Below are 26,240 nucleotides of genomic sequence, written 5' to 3' on the forward strand. Positions count from 1 at the left end.
CGTCTTTTTTTTGACTGGCGGTGATGATTTTACTGCTGATCAGAAGCAGTCTTTGGCGTGCTCTCATGCACATGACAGTGCGACAAACACCCGGTGTTCGGGGGGGCTGAACCCGAACAGTAACACGGACATCCTGGTGAAGTCAGTGTTTGAGGTCCGTGACTGAACAGTAGGTGTTCGGTACGGACGCTGAACTTTAAGCAGATATATTCTTCCACAGAGGGCAGAATTATTGTACACATTCTTTATGCGGAAGAGCTTTTGACCCGTGGTAGTATGATCAAGCCTCTTATTTCAGTATAACTTGTCAACTTTTTATTTTTATTAACGTATAAATTACTTCATGCGTTCTGCCACATTACACCAGCAGATGGCGATAGAATACCGCTATACTTTGTCTCACGGTGATTATTGGTTCCGCTGAACTCTGGGGAGCTTACGACAATGTTGTATAATAGCGGTACAGTAATACTATACAAGAGCGAACAGAAGACACTAATTATATGCAAAATTCTAATACCCCAGATGGTACTAATTAGTTTCATGAACCAATAATGGTCAAAAATGTCAGATTAATTCATAGAAAATTATAGTCTGATACTTCTAATTTTCCACTGTTGGACAATAAGTTAATGGCCTGTGACTCTATGATCGTAGTTTACTGTGTGTGATAAGACCGCAATCAAATGGTAGGAAGTACATACGACCATATGGCCATTTTTTCATTATATGGGCTTACAAAAATACTATAGAGGTAATAAAATTGAAACAAAACATCTTTGTATAATTCGTAAATTGGATTCATGCCATTTTTATTTATTTCAAATTCACTTCTCGATTTGTCTTTTGTTATATTGAAACCATCAGCAAGTAGTTCAGATGCTACAGAAAAATGTTATAGCGATTTGTGTGGTCCAGGGGAGAATAAAGGAGAGTTTCAGGATTAGGAAAAAAAGTAAATAAAGAAAAGATCTGCCTGGTATTAGAGGATTCAAGCGAATAGGGCTATCCTGCAATATCGGACAGGGACCTTAGACAACCCCCTTTAAATATCTTATCAGGCCCACAGCCCATAGACTGTAGGGCAGACCAGGGCAAGATGCGGCCCGCGGGCCGCATCTGGCCCGCCTGATGATTTTAAGCGGCCCGCCAGCTAGCTGTCACTTCTGATAGCCGCCCCCGGCACCGCTCGGCCAGCCGCTTCTGAGGACCGCTGGCGGCTGGAGTGAAGGCCAGGTTGATTACCTGTTTATCGGTGGCGGCGGCCGCCATCTTCCCGAGGCCACGAGTGCGCAGATGGAGTGCTCTGCTTCACGGGGCTTCAGGAAAATGGCCGCGGGAGGCTGCACGTGCGCAAATGGAGATCGCGGCGGCCATTTTCCTGACACCGAGTTTGCAGATTTAGATCTCGGCTTCAGGAAAATGGCCGCCGCGATCTCCATCGGCGCACGCGTGGCCTCCCGCGGCCATTTTTCTGAAGCCCCGTGAAGCAAAGTACTTCATCTGCGCACGCGCGGCCTCGGGAAGATGGCCGCCGCCACCGATATTCAACCCGGCTCTGCTGCTCATACTGCATTCCGGGCCGCTGCATCACCTCACCGGTGGAAGGGACCCTGCGCACGCCATACCGCACCTCTGCCGCCGCACTACCACTGCTGCAACCCCCCATGGACACCAGGCCGTGGCGTCACCCGCCTACGCAGGAAGGGACCCTGCTCAGGTGCACGCCACACCGTATCACTCCACCTCTGCCGACACCATGCCTCCTGTGACCCTACTCTGCCACCGCCATCCCTCAGGTAAGAATCTTACCGTAAGATACTGTAAATTTGGACAAAAGACGGACCCCCATCTTATAAAAAAATCTTTTTTTCTGCAATTTTCACCCCAAATTTGGGGTGCGCCTTATAGTCCGAAAAATACGGTAATTATATTAGTTCGGCCCTCTAAAACCATCCCACTTTCTCATGCGGCCCCATGGCAAAATTAATTGCCCACCCCTGCTGTAGGGTGATATTATATGAAGTACTAAATAGAGAGATAACAGAATAGCAGGTTGATTAGCAGCTTGCTGATGGTTTCCCCTTATTAAACCACAAATTGCTCACTCCAACAGGCTGCTGCAAGAACTTTTTACTTAATCAAATATATTAATAATCTCTTACCATAAACCCATGCAATAACCACACACTCCCAGAAAGCTTGCCACAGCAACGTGATGCCACTCGCGGAATAGTAGTCGAAAAGTTGGAAGACGTACATCCCGCCCTAAAGGGAGAAACCACATTGACTTTTTATGACAACCGTTCTACTTTCCCCAGAAGGGACTTGCCACATCATGGTCATTGATTAAGCTAAAAGGTGTCGTAACCAGGGATGGGTGGATCCGTGGATGTTCGGGTCACACACACACTGACCGTAGCGCATGAATTTGTACGGTTGCTGCAATGATTGCTGACGTCAGTAAGGTTACCGCAGTTCACAGCCAATGTACTGCAATAACCTTACTGATGTCAGCGCTCGTCGCAGGTTACCGCAGTTCACAGCCAATGTACTGCAATAACCTTACTGACGTCAGCGCTCGTCGCAGGTTACCGCAGTTCACAGCCAATGTACTGCAATAACCTTACTGACGTCAGCGCTCATCGCAGGTTACCGCAGTTCACAGCCAATGTACTGCAATAACCTTACTGACGTCAGCGCTCATCGCAGGTTACCGCAGTTCACAGCCAATGAACAGCAATAACCCGACGTCAGCGCTCATCGCAGGTTACCGCAGTTCACAGCCAATGAACAGCAATAACCTGACGTCAGCGCTCATCGCAGGTTACCGCAGTTCACAGCCAATGAACAGCAATAACCTGACGTCAGCGCTCATCGCAGGTTACCGCAGTTCACAGCCAATGTACTGCAATAACCTTACTGATGTCAGCGCTCGTCGCAGGTTACCGCAGTTCACAGCCAATGAACAGCAATAACCCGACGTCAGCGCTCATCGCAGGTTACCGCAGTTCACAACCAATTAACAGCAATAACCTTACTGACGTCAGCGCTCATCGCAGGTTACCGCAGTTCACAGCCAATTAACAGCAATAACCTTACTGACGTCAGCGCTCGTCGCAGGTTACCGCAGTTCACAGCCAATGGACTGCGATAACCTTACTGACGTCAGCGCTCGTCGCAGGTTACCGCAGTTCACAGCCAATGAACTGCGATAACCTTACTGACGTCAGCGCTCGTCGCAGGTTACCGCAGTTCACAGCCAATGAACTGCGATAACCTTACTGACGTCAGCGCTCGTTGCAGCAGCCACATTCACACGCTACTGTCATTGTGTTCTGGCTGTCGTCCTGAGCGGTCACATTACTGATGTCACCGCTCAGCACTGCATCACAAAGTAGCAGAATCAGGGATCGACATGGGATGGATTTACGGTGAACCCCTTTTTGGATTACTTTTTTTTATGCAAGGTAACAAATGGGTAAAAGAATTGGGAAGCGGTTTGTACAATTAAAGAACTTTTCTCAGTTTATTACGATGACTGCAGGGTTAGTAATGGGGGTGCCTTATAGGTACCTCTCCATTACGGACCTCTGGGTTTGAAGTTAGCAGACATTACACAGCTGACAGCAACCCCATAATGTTAACCTGCTTGCCAAAGCACCAGGGCAAGCGGGAAGAGCCAAAGTGCCAGCATTGGCGCCCTTAATGGGGCGGACGCAAGCTATTAGGCTGTAGAGGGTCAAATATCCATGGACCTTCCTATCCTTAGAATACCAGCCCCCGCTGTCTGCTTTACCTTGGCTGGTTATCAAAAAATAGAGGAACCTCACACAGTTTTCTTATTTAAATAATGGAGGAAAATAAAAATGTAGTGAAGGACGCTCTATTTTTGATAACCAACCAAGATAAACCAGACAGTTGGGGGCTGCAGCCTTTCAACAAGGCTTTGAACCCAAACAGTACAACAGACTTCTGTAAGTCTTTGTTCAGGGTCCGTGCACGGACACTAGATGTCCGGTATAGACCCCGAGCTTTACTGTTCGGGTTCGCCCATGACTAGTCGTAACTAAACCCAGAGAACGTGTAATAGACTGATCATAGCATAATTTTGATCACTTATGGTTCCCCAGAGGCAGGCTTTCCACTTGGTCCAGCCTCTGCAGAACTGAAAACTGCAATATGTGGGTGGAGCTTGGTAGTTTTACATAATTTTACACCTGGAATAGCAGAGCTGTGTTGATTATTTCTTACCTCGGTCACCATGGAAAGGTCAATTATGAAGCATAGAAGGCAGCAGAGTGCAGCCGTGATCTCCCTGCGCACAAAGCCATTAATTGGTTGAGGAAATAAATCCAGGATCCCGGTAAGGAATCCCTCGACCCCCACAAACTGTTCAGAAACAGAACAGGAATACGCAAGTAAGATGAGGTGCAAGACGCATGCCAAGACAAAGCTGAACATACTAAGGTCATCTGACACCCCTTTGCCCATACCCTGCACACCATTGGCCAACTCGGCTTCCTCCCGTTTTTTCACCTCCACCTCTGCCCTGTTTGCCTCTGCCCTGAAGGTGCCAGTGTCCAACCTGTTCCCTGTCTCGGGCCCAAGTAAGAGGAGAGGAAGGTGATGACGAGGGGACAGCTGTCCTGTTGGGACTGGAGGGCAGGTCCTGCTTTGCACTTGGAGATATCACGACAAAAACAAGACATTGCTCCTGGGTGCCAAAATACGACCAGAGCATCCCAATAATAAAGACATCGAATTATTACAGCTAGTAAAAGAGGATCAGGGCCGGATTTCCCATGTCATGGCCGCTGACCCTGCGAGGCAAGGTCAACATAGGTAGATATTAAAACAATTAAGTAGAATGGTGGCTCCCAAGGACCCGAAAATGATATATTAAGAAGCCAGAGAAATTTGTTGGGAAAGTTACGTTTTGTGATTTTGTTTGGCCCAGTTGGCCATGTGGGCAATAACCTCAGGATGGGTCAATGTTGGACAAATTATCTTTCCATGGGAAATCCGTCCCCAAACCAAAAACAACATTTTACGATTTTTAAAGATTATGTGTTACCTTAACTACATCCCTTAAAGACATTTACCTAGAATCCTTTGGGATTACCTGACTGTCAAGACCAAGGACCAGGAGCATAAAGAAGAACAGGGCTGCCCAGATCGGAGCAAATGGCATCAAAGTCACGGCCTTTGGATATGCAATAAAGGCCAATCCGGGACCTGTGGGCGGGAAGTCAAAGAGTCAGCGCATTAGACGGCACAACGCGACACAACCCGTCACTGAACAGCGCCGCAGCAACGCACAATGGTCGCAAGAAACCAACAGAACCCTGGTCTGGTCTTTGGTAGTGAATGGAGCATTCGAGAGAAGAAAAATATTTTTGCTCACAATTTACAATCACTGAGAAAAATTATCCTTCCATGCGAAATCCACCAGTGACCGGATTGCAGTTTACTCACCAGACTCGGCAACCTTCGATATGTCAACTCCCTGCTCTGATGCCATGAACCCCAGGACAGAGAAAACCACAAAGCCAGCAAAGAAACTCGTAGTGCTGTTTATAGCAGCCAGAATATAAGCGTCCCTGAAGGAAGACACATCAGTAACCATAATCAGGATGGGCAGTATTATAGCAGTTATATTCTTGTACATAGGAGCAGTATTATAGTAGTTATATTCTTGTACATAGCAGCAGTATTATAGTAGTTATATTCTTGTACATAGGGGCACTATTATAGTAGTTATATTCTTGTACATAGGAGCAGTGTTATAGCAGTTATATTCTTGTACATAGGAGCAGTATTATAGTAGTTATATTCTTGTACATAGGGGCAGTATTATAGTAGTTATATTCTTGTACATAGGGGCACTATTATAGTAGTTATATTCTTGTACATAGGAGCAGTATTATAGTAGTTATATTCTTGTACATAGGAGCAGTATTATAGTAGTTATATTCTTGTACATAGGGGCAGTATTATAGAAGTAATATTCTTGTACATAGGGGCAGTATTATAGAAGTAATATTCTTGTACATAGGGGCAGTATTATATTAGTTGTATTCTTGTACACAGGGGCAGTATTATAGTAGTTATATTCTTGTACATAGGTGGCAGTATTATACTAGCTATATTCTTGTACATAGGGGCAGTATTATAGTAGGTATATAGGGACAGAATTATAGTTTGTAGATTGTGAGCCCTTGCGGGCAGGGTCCTCTCCTCCTAGACCAGTTGTGACTTATATTGTTTAAGATTACTGTGCTTTTTGTATTATGTACACCCCTGCTCACATGTAAAGATTATAATAATAATAATAATAATAAATAATAGTTCTATTCTTGTACATAAGGGCAGTATTCTAGCAGTTATATTTTGTGCATAGCAGCAAGAATATAGCAGTTTTTTCTGGGCCACGTGTGCGCAGAGCATTTATCACCTTCAATTTTATAGACGCCAAATTTATGGCTAGAGGAGAGGAGAAGGACACGACACAGGGAATGTCTGAAGGTCATTGTGTTCTGACTCCGGACTTTATGATACGCTCCATATAAATAGAGAGCTATGTGTCTGGTCAGCGGGGACTTGTCACATAAGATATTCCCCATAGGAACACTGAGTGTGACGTCGGCTCCATGTTGGGGGCATCGCTCACCTGTAGCAGTTATTGTGAAATCTGTTGTAGCTGCCTAGAGCGGTTAATGCCCCTAAACCGATAGCGTAGGAGAAGAAGATCTGTGTTCCAGCATCAATCCATACCTGGAGGAAAAAGACAGCGAGTCTGCGGTGAATCTGGATAAATTGGAGCAGACATGAGCCCGCGGCAGGGGACGCAGCAGACAAGGTACGCAGGATTACTCTGCAGTAGAACTACAGCTCCCATTTTGACAAAAAAAAAAAAAAAACCCTCCTAATTCTACATTGCGGAGTCTGTTTTTCATTAAAATTAGGTAAAAGTTTATCTTGACAGTTCCCAAACAATACCGCAATAGAGTCACCAAATATTATACAGTATCCAATAAATGTATTTGTTGTCATGTCCTTGAAGGGAGCCTTGTACTAAGTGCCCAGTTTGCCATTCTCCAAAACCAACTCTGCTGTACCAAAACATTTAGCATCGTCCTCCAGAGCTGCACTCACTATTCTGCTGGTGGAGTTACTATGTACATACATTACTGATCCTGAGTTACATCCTGCATTATACTCCAGAGCTGCACTCACTATTCTGCTGGTGCAGTCACTGTGTACATACATTACATTACTGATCCTGAGTTACATCCTGCATTATACTCCAGAGCTGCACTCACTATTCTGCTGGTGCAGTCACTGTGTACATACATTACATTACTGATCCTGAGTTACCTCCTGTATTATACCCCAGAGCTGCACTCACTATTCTGCTGGTGCAGTCACAGTGTACATATATTACATTACTGATCCTGAGTTACATCCTGTATTATACACTAGAGCTGCACTCACTATTCTGCTGGTGCAGTCACTGTGTACATACATTACATTACTGATCCTGAGTTACCTCCTGTATTATACTCCAGAGCTGCACTCACTATTCTGCTGGTGCAGTCACTGTGTACATACATTACTGATCCTGAGTTACATCCTGTATTATACCCCAGAGCTGCACTCCCTATTCTGCTGGTGCAGTCACAGTGTACATATATTACATTACTGATCCTGAGTTACATCCTGTATTATACTCCAGAGCTGCATTCACTATTCTGCTGGTGCAGTCACTGTGTACATACATTACATTACTAATCCTGAGTTACATCCTGTATTATACTCCAGAGCTGCACTCACTATTCTGCTGGTGTAGTCACTGTGTACATACATTACATTACTGATCCTGAATTACCTCCTGTATTATACTCCAGAGCTGCACTCACTATTCTGCTGGTGTAGTCACTGTGTACATACATTACATTACTGATCCTGAGTTACATCCTGTATTATACTCCAGAGCTGCACTCTCTATTCTGCTGGTGCAGTCACTGTGTACATACATTACATTACTGATCCTGAGTTACATCCTGTATTATACTCCAGAGCTGCACTCACTATTCTGCTGGTGCAGTCACCGTGTACATACATTACATTACTGATCCTGAGTTACATCCTGTATTATACTCCAGAGCTGCACTCACTATTCTGCTGGTGCAGTCACTGTGTACATACATTACTGATCCTGAGTTACCTCCTGTATTATACCCCAGAGCTGCACTCACTATTCTGCTGGTGCAGTCACAGTGTACATATATTACATTACTGATCCTGAGTTACATCCTGTATTATACACTAGAGCTGCACTCACTATTCTGCTGGTGCAGTCACTGTGTACACACATTACATTACTGATCCTGAGTTACATCCTGTATTACCGTATACTCCAGAGCTGCACTCACTATTCTGCTGGTGGAGTCAGTATTTCTTACCTGCGCTTCTGCAAGCTTAGACCAGTTAGGTTTTAGATAATAGACAATGCCGTCCAGCGCCCCCGGCAGAGTGACTCCATGAGCCAAGAGAACAATCAGCACTACGTACGGGAAGAGAGCTGTGAAGTAGACCACCTGCAACATAAGGGGGGATGCATTACAGATTGTAACCCATCTAACAGTTCTGACCCTACGGTTGGCTTGTGCCACAGGTGGGCGATTGTTCGGGTTTCCCCTTATTCTTAACTAGCTTTTTCCAGCCAGCTAAAGCTCGGCATGCTCATTGCTATCTAATTAACGCTGCTGGTGATTAAAGTAAAGTAAATAATGACAATATTCAATAGCGCTTACAGGTGGTAAATTAACTTAAAATGAAGTTAATAACAGTGTGGGGACGGAGCCCCGTGTGGTAATGTGTGGGGACGGAGCCCCGTGTGGTAATGTGTGGGGACGGAGCCCCGTGTGGTAATGTGTGGGGACGGAGCCCCGTGTGGTAATGTGTGGGGACGGAGCCCCGTGTGGTAATGTGTGCGGACGGAGCCCCGTGTGGTAATGTGTGCGGACGGAGCCCCGTGTGGTAATGTGGGGGGGCGGGATTGTGTGTGGTAATGTGGTGGGGGTGGAGCTACTGTGCAGGGGGCGGGATTAGCGAGTAATCACGATGAGAGAGAGAGAGATATTATATATATATATATATATACACACACACACACACATATACAATACACCCACTATGGCAATGCTCGGAGCACTTACCCTGCTGAGCAGCACATGCGCTACAGACCCACAGTCCATTATGCCACCATGATGACTTCTTGGGGCATCTTATTTTACAAGATGGCATTGTTTCTAGTAAAGATTATGGTGCTTTACATTGGCACCATATGGCGGCACATGCAATTTCTACAAGTTTGACTCTAGGGGAGAATATAGGAGGATGTGTAAGGAGGCACATGAGGTGCCCGCAGGTCAAATCCATAGGGACTGGATCTCCGCAGATGACTTCACTACATGCATGAGCCCTTAAAGGGATTGGCTCCGCTGCCCGATCTGACATCAGGCACCCATAGCCACCCGGGTGTCATTGCCCTTTAAATATCACCTGTTGCAGCCTTCCACCATTCATCCCATCGATCCCAGTCTCCGATCCTAGGTTTGCCGCCCTATCCCTAAACCCATTAGTATTGGAGGGAGGCTGCAGAGATTACACTGAGGCTTTCTGATTAATCCTCCTGTCCAGTGCAATCAGCCGTGTGGGAAGGAGAAGAGGAGAAGAGGAAGACGCGTGACCCACATGACAATCAGCACCAAGAGCCGCGAATCGTCCCCTCGGGGACAAGCGGGAGCAGCGAGGGAGGGGTCTTCATTACGGGGTGATTGCTTATCAGGCTGTAGCCGTCATGATGATGAGGTGCCAGCCCGATATCACTCCAAAACAGGGGCCGATGCGGCAAAAAGCATCCATTAAACAATCATATATTAAAGCAGCTCGGCGTCGTTGATGCCCTTCCCCCATCTCCACAGCTTTTTGCCGTTTTTCTATAGGATGTCACAAAAATAAAAAATCTGAATTTCTTGCCCAGTTATGACAAATGCTGCCCTAATTGTATTAACGGCTCATTTCTGCAGTTTTATAATATACTTTGTTTCAATTCATTATTTTCAAGATTTCAGCCTAAGTGAATATAAGGTTTAAGATCTATGGTGTGATGGGGCTCCTATACAGGTGCAAGAAACTTCCATTGCACTTACATACAGGTGATGTAAAGATTATTTTTTTGTCTGATTGCACACGATTGTTTCTAGGGGTGAATAGTACACGGAGGGGGTCGTATTTGACCCTTTAGTCTGTACGAGCAGAGACTTTACAGGGGCATCCCTGTGATCTTCGCCCACTCCTTACCTTTCCTGTGGATTTTACTCCCTTCCAGATGCAGAAATAGACAATAATCCAGGTAGCCAGCAGGCATAGTATCATCTGCCAGTTCAACTGGCCCGGCTTATCGAGACCACTGGAGATCTGCAGCACCTTGTTCCTGCCGAAGAGACGGATGAGAGATCAGCTCCATGATTCGAAATGTGACACAAGTAATACAGAAGCAGCAGAGATAAATTTGGCATTTTACTGTTTGGGGATGTACATAACAGTCAGCACCTTAATACCAAGCGTATGGGCAGGTCTCTGCCGCTAGAGAAAGCGGAGCAATGCATGCTGGGAAGTGAGGGAAAAGAATTTCCAGCTCCTAAAGTGCTGGCAGAATGTTCATGAAGAACCGCCCACATGAAGAGCAAACAGTGAGTTAGAGAGCGTAAGAAATAGGGCAGTTTAGCTTAGGTTGGTGTGTGCACCAAAAGCAACTTTACCTTGTTGTGGGGCTGCAAGACCAGGTTTAAAGGGTTTGCCAGTTCCATTTTTTATTTGCTATACACTATGCAGCACATAACTATTTTACAAGTTGTTGGAAAATGGTAATATATAATCTAACTACTATAATACTGCCTCTATGTACAAGAATATAACTACTATAATACTGCTCCTATGTACAAGAATATAACTACTATAATACTGCTCCTATGTACAAGAATATAACTACTATAATACTGCTCCTATGTACAAGAATATAACTACTATAATACTGCTCCTATGTACAAGAATATAACTACTATAATACTGCTCCTATGTACAAGAATATAACTACTATAATACTGCCCCTATGTACAAGAACATAACTACTATAATACTGCCCCTATGTACAAGAACATAACTACTATAATACTGCTCCCTATGTACAAGAACATAACTACTATAATACTGCTCCTATGTACAAGAATATAACTACTATAATACTGCCCCTATGTACAAGAACATAACTACTATAATACTGCCCCTATGTACAAGAACATAACTACTATAATACTGCTCCTATGTACAAGAATATAACTGCTATAATACTGCCCCTATGTACAAGAATATAACTACTATAATACTGCCCCTATGTACAAGAATATAACTGCTATAATACTGCCCCTATGTACAAGAATATAACTACTATAATACTGCCCCTATGTACAAAAATATAACTACTATACTACTGCCCCTATGTACAAGAATATAACTACTATAATACTGCCCCTATGTACAAGAATATAACTACTATACTACTGCCCCTATGTACAAGAATATAACTACTATACTACTGCCCCTATGTACAAGAATATAACTACTATAATACTGCCCCTATGTACAAGAACATAACTACTATACTACTGCCCCTATGTACAAGAATATAACTGCTATAATACTGCCCCTATGTACAAGAATATAACTACTAGAATACTGCACTTATGTACAAGAATATAACTACTATAATACTGTCCCTATATACAAGAATATAACTACTATAATACTGCCCCTATGTACAAGAATATAACTACTATAATACTGCCCCTATGTACAAGAATATAACGACTATAATACTGCTCCTATGTACAAGAATATAACTACTATAATACTGCCCCTATGTACAAGAATATAACTACTATAATACTGCTCCTATGTACAAGAATATAACTACTATAATACTGCCCATATGTACAGGAATATAATTACTATAATACTGCCCCCCATCTACAGGAATATAACTGCTCCCATACTTACTCCCAGAACTCGATGACAGGAGAGCGCTTGTTCAGGAGAGCATCACAGCTGATGTTGTACATGATGCTGAAATTGGTGCCATTTGTTGTGGTCTCGTTGGAGCATTGATCCACTAGGAAGACTTCAGTACACTCCTTTGTATTCCACGGATGTCCACAGGTGGCCCAGGGCAGGGTGTTGGTGAATGAGTGCACTAGATAGTAGAGGCCCCAGACCAGGATCATAATATAGTAGGTGTTACAGAAGAACACGATCACCATCGAAGCAAAACCAAGACCTGCAGAAAGAACAGAGCATTGTGTGTCCCCAGCTGTAACCGCTACCTCTGCACCCCCCCAATTCTCCGCTTGCCTATAGTATAGATATCCGACCATCTGTTCTCTCCAGTTTTTCGATTACCTTTAAAAAGCGGGGCGATGTTCCACGCTGCAATTCCTCCCTGCTTCATGAACTGACCCAAAGCGATTTCCAAGAAGAACACTGGAATGCCTCCGACAAAAACTATCAGCAAGTACGGAATAAGAAAGACACCTGTGAACAAACAAGCACCAATGAGAAGGACCCCTCTAGGCAGCTCCAAAAATTATGGAAATTTCAGGATATGCCCCTTTTGTGCCAATCCACACCCATGCTTACCATCTACTGCATGACAGCCCAGACTTCTGAAGGCGTCTGTCCCAGGGACTGTCAGCCTACCAGTCTCAGTATCCCCTTCAGCCTGAGGTCCAACCACTTTCAGCGCCAAACAGAAGTATTCATCTCCGGGCACAAGTCACACTGAACAGGCTACAGGTTTCAAACTGTTCTCTGCAGCTCGAACACAGACTGCTCAGCTTTCCTAGCTGACCCATGCAGTCTCCATCCAGAGTAAAGCCCTGGCATAGGTCTACCAGCTATAGCTCACATAGTGGGAATAACCGAGACATGGTTAGATGAAAGCTATGACTGGGCAGTTAACTTACAGGGTTACAGTCTGTTTAGAAAGGATCGTAAAAATCGGAGAGGAGGAGGGGTTTGTCTCTATGTAAAGTCTTGTCTAAAGTCCACTTTAAGGGAGGATATTAGCGAAGGAAATGAGGATGTCGAGTCCATATGGGTCAAAATTCATGGAGGGAAAAATGGTAACAAAATTCTCATTGGGGTCTGTTACAAACCCCCAAATATAACAGAAACCATGGAAAGTCTACTTCTAAAGCAGATAGATGAAGCTGCAACCCATAATGAGGTCCTGGTTATGGGGGACTTTAACTACCCGGATATTAACTGGGAAAGTGAAACCTGTGAAACCCATAAAGGCAACAGGTTTCTGCTAATAACCAAGAAAAATTATCTTTCACAATTGGTGCAGAATCCAACCAGAGGAGCAGCACTTTTAGACCTAATACTATCTAATAGACCTGACAGAATAACAAATCTGCAGGTGGTCGGGCATCTAGGAAATAGCGACCACAATATTGTACAGTTTCACCTGTCTTTCACTAAGGGGACTTGTCAAGGAGTCACAAAAACACTGAACTTTAGGAAGGCAAAGTTTGACCAGCTTAGAGATGCCCTTAATCTAGTAGACTGGGAAAATATCCTCAGAACTAATAATACAGATAATAAATGGGAAATGTTTAAGAACATCCTAAATAGGCAGTGTAAGCGGTTTATACCTTGTGGGAATAAAAGGACTAGAAATAGGAAAAACCCAATGTGGCTAAACAAAGAAGTAAGACAGGCAATTAACAGTAAAAAGAAAGCATTTGCACTACTAAAGCAGGATGGCACCGCTGAAGCTCTAAAAAACTATAGGGAGAAAAATACTTTATCTAAAAAACTAATTAAAGCTGCCAAAAAGGAAACAGAGAAGCACATTGCTAAGGAGAGTAAAACTAATCCCAAACTGTTCTTCAACTATATCAATAGTAAAAGAATAAAAACTGAAAATGTAGGCCCCTTAAAAAATAGTGAGGAAAGAATGGTTGTAGATGACGAGGAAAAAGCTAACATATTAAACACCTTCTTCTCCACGGTATTCACTGTGGAAAATGAAATGCTAGGTGAAATCCCAAGAAACAATGAAAACCCTATATTAAGGGTCACCAATCTAACCCAAGAAGAGGTGCGAAACCGGCTAAATAAGATTAAAATAGATAAATCTCCGGGTCCGGATGGCATACACCCACGAGTACTAAGAGAACTAAGTAATGTAATAGATAACAGGATTTTTGGTTGCTTACCGTAAAATCTGTTTCTTGAAGCCTCCATTGGGGGACACAGGAACCATGGGTGTATGCTGCTGCCACTAGGAGGCTGACACTATGCAAATAAAAAGTTAGCTCCTCCTCTGCAGTGTACACCCCACCGACTGGCATTATACTCTTCAGTTAGTGAGAAAGCAGTAGGAGATAATGAAACAAGGTTGAAAACCATAAACACAAACTTGAGAACTGTAACGTGAGAACAGTCATAGAACAGATAACAGAAAAACATTGGGAGGGAGCTGTGTCCCCCAATGGAGGCTTCAAGAAACAGATTTTACGGTAAGCAACCAAAAATCCTGTTTTCTTTATCGCCTCTCATTGGGGGACACAGGAACCATGGGACGTCCCAAAGCAGTCCCAAGGGCGGGAAAAACAGACTTCCATCAGGTCAGAGGACTCACCACTGCCGCCTGCAGGATCCTTCTGCCTAGGCTGGCGTCCGCCGATGCGTAGGTATGGACCTTGTAAAATTTGGCGAACGTGTGGATGGAAGACCAAGTTGCCGCTTTGCAAAGCTGTAGGGCGGAAGCCCTGTGGTGCACCGCCCAGGAGGCGCCGACTGCCCGGGTAGAGTGAGCCTTAATCCCAGGAGGGGGCACTCTGTTCTTGACCCGGTAAGCCTCCAAAATTGCCATTCTGATCCATCGAGCAATAGTCGCTTTAGAAGCCGGCTGGCCTCTGCGCGTGCCATCAGGAATGATGAAAAAGGAATCCGTCTTCCGGAAAGAGGATGTTCTATCCAGATAAATCCTCACTGCCCTGACGAGGTCTAGCTTGTGCAACGATCGCTCCAGAGGATGAGTCGGAGCTGGACAAAAGGAAGGTAGAACGATGTCCTCGTTGAGGTGGAAGGTGGAAACCACCTTAGGAAGAAAAGAAGGTGGGGGTCGGAAGACCACCTTGTCCTGGTGAATGACCAAAAACGGAGGGCGGCAAGACAGTGCCGCCAGCTCGGAAACGCGGCGAATGGACGTGATGGCCACAAGAAAGACCACCTTCCAAGATAAAAAAATGATAGAGGAATCTCCCTAAGAGGTTCAAAGGGAGAAACCTTCAAAACGTCCAGTACCAGGTTTAGGTCCCATGCCTCCACAGGGGCCCTGTACGGCGGGACGGCGTGGGCTACCCCCTGAAAGAAGGTCTTAACCTGTGGCCGAGAGGCCAAGGTCTTCTGAAAGAGGATGGAAAGCGCAGAGACCTGACCCTTCAGGGAACTAAGAGCCAGGCCCGAATCCAGTCCTGCCTGAAGGAAGGCCAAAAGAGAAGGCAGGGAAAAAACCATAGGCGGAACGCGGTTGGACTCGCACCAACGGAAGTAGGCCTTCAAGGTGCGGTAGTAGATCCTGGAAGACGAAGGCTTCCGAGCCTGAATCATGGTGTGAATCACCCGGTCCGAAAGGCCGGACGCTCTTAGAACCGCGGTCTCAACAGCCACGCCGTTAAACTGAGCGACCGAGAATTCGGGTGGCAGATCGGACCCTGGGACAGCAGATCGGGCCTGTCTGGAAGGCGCCAGGGAGCGTCCGCGAGAAGGTTGACGAGTTCCGCGAACCAAGCTCTCCTGGGCCAATCTGGGGCGATCAGGATGACCGGCACCCCTTCCGCTTTGATCTTCTTCAGCAGTTTGGGAAGTAATGGAAGGGGTGGGAACAGGTAGGGCAGTTCGAACTGTGACCAAGGAATGGCCAGAGCATCGACGCCCACTGCGAGAGGATCGCGGGACCTGGAGACGAACTGCGGAACCTTCCTGTTGATTCGAGACGCCGTGAGATCCACATCCGGAGTTCCCCATCGAAGACAAATCTGATGGAAGACCTCCGGATGCAAGGACCATTCCCCTGCTGCGAGACCCTCGCGGCTGAGGAAGTCGGCGGCCCAGTTTTCCACGCCGGGGATATGCACCGCGGATATCACCGGAACCGTTGCCTCTGCCCAAAGGAGGATCTTGGATACCTCGGCAAGAGCCAAGGAGCTCCGAGTCCCCCCCTGATGGTTGACATATGCCACAGCCGTGGCGTTGTCCGTCTGGATCCGGACTGGAAGGCTCCTGAGGATCCTTTCCCAATGGCGGAGGGACAGAAAGATGGCCCAAATTTCGAGGATGTTGATCGGCAGAGAAGACTCCTGCGGCGACCAACGGCCCTGAACCGTCAGGTGGCGAAAAACCGCACCCCAGCCGATCAGGCTGGCGTCCGTTGTCACCACCTGCCAGTGAACCGGAAGGAAGGACCTGCCCTGGGAGATGAGAGGTGACGTCAGCCACCAGTTGAGAGACCGCTTGACCCGAAAGGAGAGTCTGATCGGCCGATCCAGGGAGAAGACCGACCTGTCCCACTGAGACAGAATGGCTTGCTGAAGGGGTCGAGAATGGAATTGGGCGAAGGGGATCGCTTCCAAGGTAGCTACCATCCTCCCCAGAACCTTCATGGCCGATCGGAGGGAGGGAGGCCGAGGACCCTGGAGCAAGCGTATGTCCCGACAAAGGGTGGATCTCTTGTCCTTGGGAAGGAAGACTCTGGACTGACGAGTGTCGAAAAGCATGCCCAGAAAGATGATGCGCTGAGAAGGAATAAGGCAGGACTTCTTCCGGTTGACCAGCCACCCGAAACGGGATAAGGTGTCGAGAACAATGGACAGGCTTTCGTGGGCCTGAGCAAAGGACGGAGCCTTGATGAGGATGTCGTCGAGGTATGGAAACAGGACCAAGCCTCTGACTCTCAAGATGGCCATCAGCGCCGCTATGATTTTCGTGAACACCCTTGGCGCGGTTGCGAGACCGAACGGCAGGGCGACGAACTGAAAATGATCTTGTTGCACTGCGAAGCGCAGGAAACGGTGATGTCCGGGAAATATCGGAACATGTAGGTAGGCGTCCTGGATATCTATAGAGCATAGAAATTCCTGAGCCTCCATGGAAGCAATTACTGAACGAAGGGATTCCATCCTGAAGTGTCTCAGGCGAACCCTCCTGTTCAGCAATTTGAGGTCCAGAATGGGACGAACCTTGCAGTCTTTTTTCGGTACCACAAAGAGGTTCGAGTAGAAACCCGTGTACCGTTCCTTTTCTGGGACGGGAACGATTACCCCGGATTTGAGCAGAGAAGCGATGGCTGCAAAGAAGCCCGGAACTAGAGCGGGATCTCTTGGAGGACGGGATTGGAAGAAACGATCCCTGGGTCGGGAGGCGAACTCTATTTTGTATCCAGAGGATACAACTTCCCTGACCCATGCATCCTCTACTGCGGAAATCCAGACGTCCCTGAAACGGAGAAGACGGCCCCCCAACCTGGGAGTTGGGCTGGAGTCTTGCCGAGAGTCATGCGGAGGTGGATCTTCCAGTCCTGGGCCTGGACGATCTACCCTGGGAATAGCGAGGACGCCAGGACGGAGTGGGCCTGAAGGACACCGCCTTCTTCTCCTGACGTGCCTGTGGCCTCTGCTGCTGCTGGGAAAAAGTTTGATGCAGCGAAGCGACGAAAAGGCCGAAAAGAGTGAAACTGCCGTCTAGGAGGAGGGCGGCGAGGTTTAGCCTGGGGGAGAAGAGAACTTGTACCCCCGGTGGCGTCCTTAATGATTTGGTCCAGCTGGGAACCAAAGAGACGAGAACCCTGGAAGGGCAGACTAGTGAGGGACTTTTTGGAGGACAGGTCCGCCTGCCAGGCCTTGAGCCAAACGGTGCGGCGGATGGCAACGGCATTGCTGGAAGCCTGAGCCGAACAAGACGCGACATCCAGGGAGGCGGAAACCAGGTATTCACCAGCGTGAGAAATCTGGTTGGCAAGTTCCGCTAATTGCGCGGGAGGTGTCCCGTCCAGGATACCTCGCCGTAGATCCTTGGCCCATTTTGAGATGGATTTTGAAGCCCAAGTGGAAGCAAAGGCTGGACATAGCGCTGCTGAAGCCGCTTCAAAGGCAGATTTCGCGAAGGATTCTATAACTCTGTCGTTAGAATCCTTCAGAGACGCTCCGCCGGACAGTGGAAGCACCGTGTTGGTGGACAGCCTGGAAACAGGGGGATCCACCGAGGGAGAGACCGTCCAATTAGCGGTAAGTTCTGGTGAAAACGGATACAACACCCCCAGGCGTTTACCCCTCTGAAAACGTCTGGTTGGATTCTCTCTCTCTGGCCAGGATTTCCTCGAATTCAGGATGAGGAGCGAAAACTTTTGAAGGTGGTTTGGCCCGTCTAAACGAAACCGCCTGATCTGCGGGTTCCGTAGAGGGATCCTGAATGCCACAGGTTTGGTTTATAGCCCGAATGAGGTTCTGGACCGTCTCACTCATGGTGGCGATCTGGTTAGGATCCAGCTCCGAAATATCCTCTGAGGGCGCATCAGATAATGCCTCGCCTGACTCAGGGGAGGAGAATCGGTGGGACACCAACCGCGGGGGAGGGCCGTGCGGCGAGATGGAACGCGAAGAGGACTCAGACAGACGTTCCTGTCTGGACCTTTTGTAGCTTAGCAAGGAGGTCTCGGGCGGCGGTTCCTGCGACCCGCTGGCCACGGCAGGGGTCTGCAGGGGTAACCGATCCAGCGCGGACACCAGGGTTTGAGATACCCGTGTTAAATCGGCCACCGATTGGGACAGAGGCGGCCCAGCCTGGGATGGGGGGGGATCACTCTCGGGCGGAACAGCCGGAGGATCCTGGGCGGTGGGAACAATTGGGTTGCTGCAGGACTGACACAGCGGGGAGGACTGACCTGAGGGAAGTTTGCTGTTACAGGACGAACATGCAAAGTACGTGACTAAGGCAGAAGATGAAGAAGTAGGGGGACGAGAGCGGCCCCCTTTAGAAGACATTTTGAGAGATCCCTGAAGATGCCAGTGGGTTAGGGGACAGTGGGGCAGAGAAGGGTGTCAGTCTGCAGTGCAGCTACTCACGGACCCGGTCCTGGAAGATGTCCCACAAGTCCGCGGAGAACTCCTGTCCTGAGGGGCCGTGTTCTGCGCAGATCGCTGAGCTCACAGTAAAAAACACGTGCGGGGCTGAGCAGGTGCTGCTGCAGAGTGCACACCAGAAGAGTGACTAATCCCTGGAGGAAGTGGGCGGAGCCAGCCACGGAGGCGCCGGTGGGCAGGACAAATATGTCGGGCGGGAAAAAAAAGCCCGCCCGCAGACCGGAAGAGAGGGAGCGCGCAAACCGGAAGTAGGCCCCAGGAGAAGCCGGGGCCTAAAGTAGGAGCCGGCGGCTGAGGAGGATAACCGCGGCGCCGGAAAGATGCGCTGGAAAGGTGCGCCGCCATAAACACAGGCGGCGCAGCAGCCTACTAGGCTGCGCCGCTAGAGAAACCTGCTGCCGAGAAGCCCCCTGCGGCACCAGAGCAGCGCACCGCAGGAAGAAGAGGCGCTCCGGTCTGTCAGGGCCGCAGCGCCTGAGTGCCCCGGAAAAAGCGGCGAGCCGACCTGTCAGGCAAAAACTGCGGCGCGCCGGCCCGACAGGGCCGCAGCGCCTGTGTGCCCCCTGGAAAGCACTGCCTCTGCGCCGCGGGGAGAAGATGTGGCCCCTATCGAAGGAGGAGAAACGCGGAGCCCACACTGGTAGGCAAACGGCGCGGCAGCCTATAACGGCCCCGCATCCGTAAGAGAGGGTCTGCAGAGAAAACTGCAAGCCCAGGTCGTGCTGCGGGAATCCATGCAAGCAGCGACCCGGGATATGGGAGCCCCTAGTAAGACCCCCAGGAAACTCTAGGAAGGGATGGGGGGAAACCGCGGCGCCGGATACTTACCTCAAAAATCCCACGCCGGTACTAACCTTGAAAGGGGGATGAAACGTCCAGGGAGCTGATGGACGTCCTCGTCTCCACAACCGACAGGCTCTGGTGGGCGAGTGGGTGGGGGACGGAGCCAGGACCGGACTTCTAAGCACGCTTGTGTGCTAGGATCTTGGTCCTGGATAGGGATCTATGAGGATACGGGGTGGCAGTACACGCCGTACTCATAGTCCATAATGTGGGACTACAGGTGTGACTGCTCACCCTGTATCCCATCCGAAAACCTGAAAGAAAAACGACGCACATTGAGGTAGATAAGGGTCTAATGAAAGACCCGTGTCCACCTCCTACTGACACTAAGCTAAACTGAAGAGTATAATGCCAGTCGGTGGGGTGTACACTGCAGAGGAGGAGCTAACTTTTTATTTGCATAGTATCAGCCTCCTAGTGGCAGCAGCATACACCCATGGTTCCTGTGTCCCCCAATGAGAGGCGATAAAGAAAAACCATTATTTCTTATTTTTAGGGACTCTATAGCGACAGGGTCTGTTCCGCAGGACTGGCGCATAGCAAATGTGGTGCCAATATTCAAAAAGGGCTCCAAAAGTGAACCTGGAAATTATAGGCCAGTAAGTCTAACCTCTATTGTTGGTAAAATATTTGAAGGGTTTCTGAGGGATGTTATTCTGGATTATCTCAATGAGAATAACTGTTTAACTCCATATCAGCATGGGTTTATGAGAAATCGCTCCTGTCAAACCAATCTAATCCGTTTTTATGAAGAGGTAAGCTATAGGCTGGACCACGGTGAGTCATTGGACGTGGTATATCTCGATTTTTCCAAAGCGTTTGATACCGTGCCGCACAAGAGGTTGGTACACAAAATGAGAATGCTTGGTCTGGGGGAAAATGTGTGTAAATGGGTTAGTAACTGGCTTAGTGATAGAAAGCAGAGGGTGGTTATAAATGGTATAGTCTCTAACTGGGTCGCTGTGACCAGTGGGGTACCGCAGGGGTCGGTATTGGGACCTGTTCTCTTCAACATATTCATTAATGATCTGGTAGAAGGTTTACACAGTAAAATATCGATATTTGCAGATGATACAAAACTATGTAAAGCAGTTAATACAAGAGAAGATAGTATTCTGCTACAGATGGATCTGGATAAGTTGGAAACTTGGGCTGAAAGGTGGCAGATGAGGTTTAACAATGATAAATGTAAGGTTATACACATGGGAAGAAGGAATCAATGTCACCATTACACACTGAACGGGAAACCACTGGGTAAATCTGACAGGGAGAAGGACTTGGGGATCCTAGTTAATGATAAACTTACCTGGAGCAGCCAGTGCCAGGCAGCAGCTGCCAAGGCAAACAGGATCATGGGGTGCATTAAAAGAGGTCTGGATACACATGATGAGAGCATTATACTGCCTCTGTACAAATCCCTTGTTAGACCGCACATGGAGTACTGTGTCCAGTTTTGGGCACCGGTGCTCAGGAAGGATATAATGGAACTAGAGAGAGTACAAAGGAGGGCAACAAAATTAATAAAGGGGATGGGAGAACTACAATACCCAGATAGATTAGCGAAATTAGGATTATTTAGTCTAGAAAAAAGACGACTGAGGGGCGATCTAATAACCATGTATAAGTATATAAGGGGACAATACAAATATCTCGCTGAGGATCTGTTTATACCAAGGAAGGTGACGGGCACAAGGGGGCATTCTTTGCGTCTGGAGGAGAGAAGGTTTTTCCACCAACATAGAAGAGGATTCTTTACTGTTAGGGCAGTGAGAATCTGGAATTGCTTGCCTGAGGAGGTGGTGATGGCGAACTCAGTCGAGGGGTTCAAGAGAGGCCTGGATGTCTTCCTGGAGCAGAACAATATTGTATCATACAATTATTAGGTTCTGTAGAAGGACGTAGATCTGGGGATTTATTATGATGGAATATAGGCTGAACTGGATGGACAAATGTCTTTTTTCGGCCTTACTAACTATGTTACTATGTTACATTTTGGCTGGTCACTCACCAGCAGCACACTCAACTCTGCTCAGCATTCAGCAGACACCCACCTAGTGACCACAGGCACTACTGGTTCTTAAAGGGACTCGGTCACCTGAATTTGGCGGGACTGGTTTTGGGTCATATGGGCGGAGTTTTCAGGTGTTTGATTCACCCTTTCCTTACCCGCTGGCTGCATGCTGGCTGCAATATTGGATTGAAGTTCATTCTCTGTCCTCCATAGTACACGCCTGCGCAAAGCAATCTTGCCTTGTGCAGGCATGTACGATGGAGGACAGAGAATGAACTTCAATCCAATATTGCAGCCAGCATGCAGCCAGCGGGTAAGGAAAGGGTGAATCAAACACCTGAAAACTCCGCCCATATGACCCAAAACCAGTCCCGCCAAATTCAGGTGACAGGTTCCCTTTAATCAAAGCTTATCAGGTGCATCCAAGACCAGCAGTGCTAGGATTTAACCCAGTCCTACCTGGCTTTGCTACACTGCCTAAGACTTTTCCACAGTGTGTGTAAGTGTACATACATACAGTCTCGATGTGGCTGTAACAGCTACTTCCGGCAGCATGCCATCACCCTCCTTGCCCAGCTCATATTGCCCCTCAGGGGTGGTGCCCTCTATAAGGGCATACTGTCCCTCCTCTCCATAACCCGTGTGTCACTCTCACTCTCCCATCTCCTGGTTAACTAAATTTTAACTCGTCAGCTGCAGCAACAGCAGGTCTCAGTCTCACAGGCCACACTGCAGGAAAATAAAACATTAAAACATAGACAAGTGAACTGAACATAAGTCTGAGATTGCAGCTTTAAAGTCCAAGATCCAGAAATAAATGTACCACAGCGCCTAATACTGTATAGTGGTCACTTTTTGGTACTGCAGTTCAGTTCCTATTGAAGTGAACGGGAGCTTGGCTGCAGTACCTTAGTAGGACCACTACACAGTGTGCGGAGCTGTGCTATTCTGGCTTTGTACACTGTACTTTCGTCAGTTGTGGGACCCCAAAAGAGCTGATCAGTGGGGGTGACGGGTGCGCGACTGCCATACTGATGACCTAGACCATGTAAATTGTTGAATTTGCAGATTCTGGTTACAATTTATTCATTGACCTATAAAAGCTAAGATCTACAGAAATAAAAAAATCCTCGGGAAAAAAAAAATCCATGCTGATTTATGCCGCCAATTTTCTGCGGCAGAATTTGCGGTCTCATTGCCATCGCTTTATTCTGACATTGCAGGTTGGGTGAATCGAGGCCTATGGATGCATTTGGTGTACACCTTGGGGGCATCCCTGGCATTTACAGTACACAGGCACTGCAAAACACAACGTACATCTATGGAGGAACACAGACTGTGGCAGATGGATAATTCAGCGCCACGCTTCTTCCACCTCGCAGCGATATCTACAAATGGCATTTTTTCTCCCCTCCCCCGCCGCAGCAGATTTCCATTTTTAGAGCGTATGACTGGGGCGGTGGATGTGGAAGGAGGGAAGTCGCTCTGATTACTCATTGCAGGTTTTATATAGGTCACTCAGCATTACTAAAGTGACATAAGGAGCAATTATGTGGAGAGATGGAGGCAGGTCACAGAGCGGGGAGGCCGACATTATGGGCTGCGCTAATCTAATTCAATGGTTATGACCAGTGTAATGTTATGATATGAATATTAAAGGAGTACAAACATCTCCATATAACGTGAGCTTACGGCTACCAGTTTCTAACATGACAATCAGAATAACTAACCTGTGATCATAACGCAGCTCAGTTTGATTTACTGCAGTTTAAAAAAACAAAACAAGCTGCATTACCCCGTACATGGCAGTGTATCCCAAAACTCCCTGTATGCCAATGCAAAGTCTGTCACTGGGCCACATGCCTTTAATAAAACACCGATGTCCTCTTATGTGGGTTTTTTTTTTTAAACCAGTTTAAAATCGCTTCATTCTACGTGCAGCCACCACTAGGTGGAGCACACTGCATTCAGATTTATAGGACCTGTACTAAAACGGCTTCACTACCTGCAGCCACCACTAGGTGGAGCACACTACATTCATTTATAGGACCTGTACTAAAACCGATTCATTCTACCTGCAGCCACCACTAGGTGGAGCACACTACATTCAGATTTATAGGACCTGTACTAAAACCGATTCATTCTACCTGCAGCCACCACTAGGTGGAGCACACTACATTCAGATTTATAGGACCTGTACTAAAACCGCTTCATTCTACCTGCAGCCACCACTAGGTGGAGCACACTACATTCAGATTTATAGGACCTGTACTAAAACCGCTTCATTCTACCTGCAGCCACCACTAGGTGGAGCACACTACATTCAGATTTATAGGACCTGTACTAAAACCGATTCATTCTACCTGCAGCCACCACTAGGTGGAGCACACTACATTCAGATTTATAGGACCTGTACTAAAACCGCTTCATTCTACCTGCAGCCACCACTAGGTGGAGCACACTACATTCAGATTTATAGGACCTGTACTAAAACCGCTTCATTCTACCTGCAGCCACCACTAGGTGGAGCACACTACATTCAGATTTATAGGACCTGTACTAAAACCGATTCATTCTACCTGCAGCCACCACTAGGTGGAGCACACTGCATTCAGATTTATAGGACCTGTACTAAAACGGCTTCACTACCTGCAGCCACCACTAGGTGGAGCACACTGCATTCAGATTTATAGGACCTGTACTAAAACAGATTCATTCTACCTGCAGCCACCACTAGGTGGAGCACACCGCATTCAGATTTATAGGACCTGTACTAAAACAGCTTCATTCTACCTGCAGCCACCACTAGGTGGAGCACACCGCATTCAGATTTATAGGACCTGTACTAAAACAGCTTCATTCTACCTGCAGCCACCACTAGGTGGAGCACACTACATTCAGATTTATAGGACCTGTACTAAAACCGCTTCATTCTACCTGCAGCCACCACTAGGTGGAGCACACTACATTCAGATTTATAGGACCTGTACTAAAACCGCTTCATTCTACCTGCAGCCACCACTAGGTGGAGCACACTACATTCAGATTTATAGGACCTGTACTAAAACAGCTTCATTCTACCTGCAGCCACCACTAGGTGGGTGGAGCACACTACATTCAGATTTATAGGACCTGTACTAAAACCGCCTCATTCTACCTGAAGCCACCACTAGGTGGAGCACACTACATTCAGATTTATAGGACCTGTACTAAAACCGCTTCATTCTACCTGCAGCCACCACTAGGTGGAGCACACTACATTCAGATTTATAGAACCTGTACTAAAACCGATTCATTCTACCTGCAGCCACCACTTTTAATGCAGGCAAACATAAGACAGGTTTCTTTCCCAGAAGTGACTGCTTATGTAAAAAATCATGCTCGGGCAACATTTTTCACATTTTCGAATGGGCAAAAATAGTACAGAATCAGATTACATCACGTGCAGCGCGTCATGTGTTACATACTATGCCCGCTGCACAATATATATTGGATTAACACCTAGGGAACGGCGTGCGAGGACGCGGGAGCATGTTCCAGACATCATGGCTGCACGCGACATAACCGATTCTTGTTCTCAAAACGATCCCGCGCCATTTTAGACAGCACCACAATTGCAACCCCAACCTGGGGCATTGATGGTATACAGGTGGGGATACTAAACGCATCCGCGCACAGAGAGCGCCGATGGATTTCCATCATTGACACTATGGTGGCGGCAGGTTTAAACAATTGAGTTTTGCCCCTTTCCTTTGATATATGGATCCCTGGTTTTATTTTAATTGTATGTTTTGTTTCCAGCTTTTAATAGTTGTTGATATGTATGATTACTCACGTATCCATTCAATCATCAATTCTACATTATCGTCCACAAGCGCTGGGGACCCTGGAATGACCGACCACCACTGAATACCACGCTATATGCATGGCCCGTCATCTCAATGTAGTAACTCACTTTTCCCCCTTTTTTATGTCATTATTACTCTTATGTCTATGCATCCTATTAAGTGGTTTTATGTATAGAACCTTGAATTAATACTGTTCACTTATTTGTATGTTTGTTATATGTAATGTGATGGCATTTATGTCTGATTACCGTACTTTACAATTGA

General features: G+C 47.1%; 1 protein-coding gene across 5 annotated transcripts in view; it reads right to left on the reverse strand.

Moving 5' to 3' along the window:
* LOC138647409 (sodium- and chloride-dependent creatine transporter 1-like) overlaps window positions 1–26,240 on the reverse strand; it is a 63,148-nt gene that overhangs the window by 7,608 nt on the left and 29,300 nt on the right. The window contains exons 1-11 of one of the 5 annotated variants that reach the window (XM_069736393.1): window positions 12,763–13,054; window positions 12,526–12,657; window positions 12,127–12,403; window positions 10,372–10,504; window positions 8,469–8,603; window positions 6,674–6,777; window positions 5,479–5,603; window positions 5,106–5,238; window positions 4,497–4,682; window positions 4,255–4,318; window positions 2,166–2,268 (exon numbers count right to left, since the gene is read on the reverse strand). In XM_069736393.1, coding sequence (XP_069592494.1) covers window positions 2,166–2,268; window positions 4,255–4,318; window positions 4,497–4,682; window positions 5,106–5,238; window positions 5,479–5,603; window positions 6,674–6,777; window positions 8,469–8,603; window positions 10,372–10,504; window positions 12,127–12,403; window positions 12,526–12,574 — 1,309 coding nt within the window. In that variant the 5' untranslated portion in view covers window positions 12,575–12,657; window positions 12,763–13,054. Of the gene's footprint in view, window positions 1–2,165; window positions 2,269–4,254; window positions 4,393–4,496; window positions 4,683–5,105; window positions 5,239–5,478; window positions 5,604–6,673; window positions 6,778–8,468; window positions 8,604–10,371; window positions 10,505–12,126; window positions 12,404–12,525; window positions 12,658–12,762; window positions 13,055–26,240 lie in introns of those variants that run through there. The other 4 variants (XR_011314966.1, XR_011314965.1, XM_069736390.1 and 1 more) reach the window with 4 other exon arrangements.

Source organism: Ranitomeya imitator, chromosome 8 (assembly GCF_032444005.1).
Source record: "Ranitomeya imitator isolate aRanImi1 chromosome 8, aRanImi1.pri, whole genome shotgun sequence".
In the NCBI taxonomy this organism is placed as follows: domain Eukaryota; kingdom Metazoa; phylum Chordata; class Amphibia; order Anura; family Dendrobatidae; genus Ranitomeya; species Ranitomeya imitator.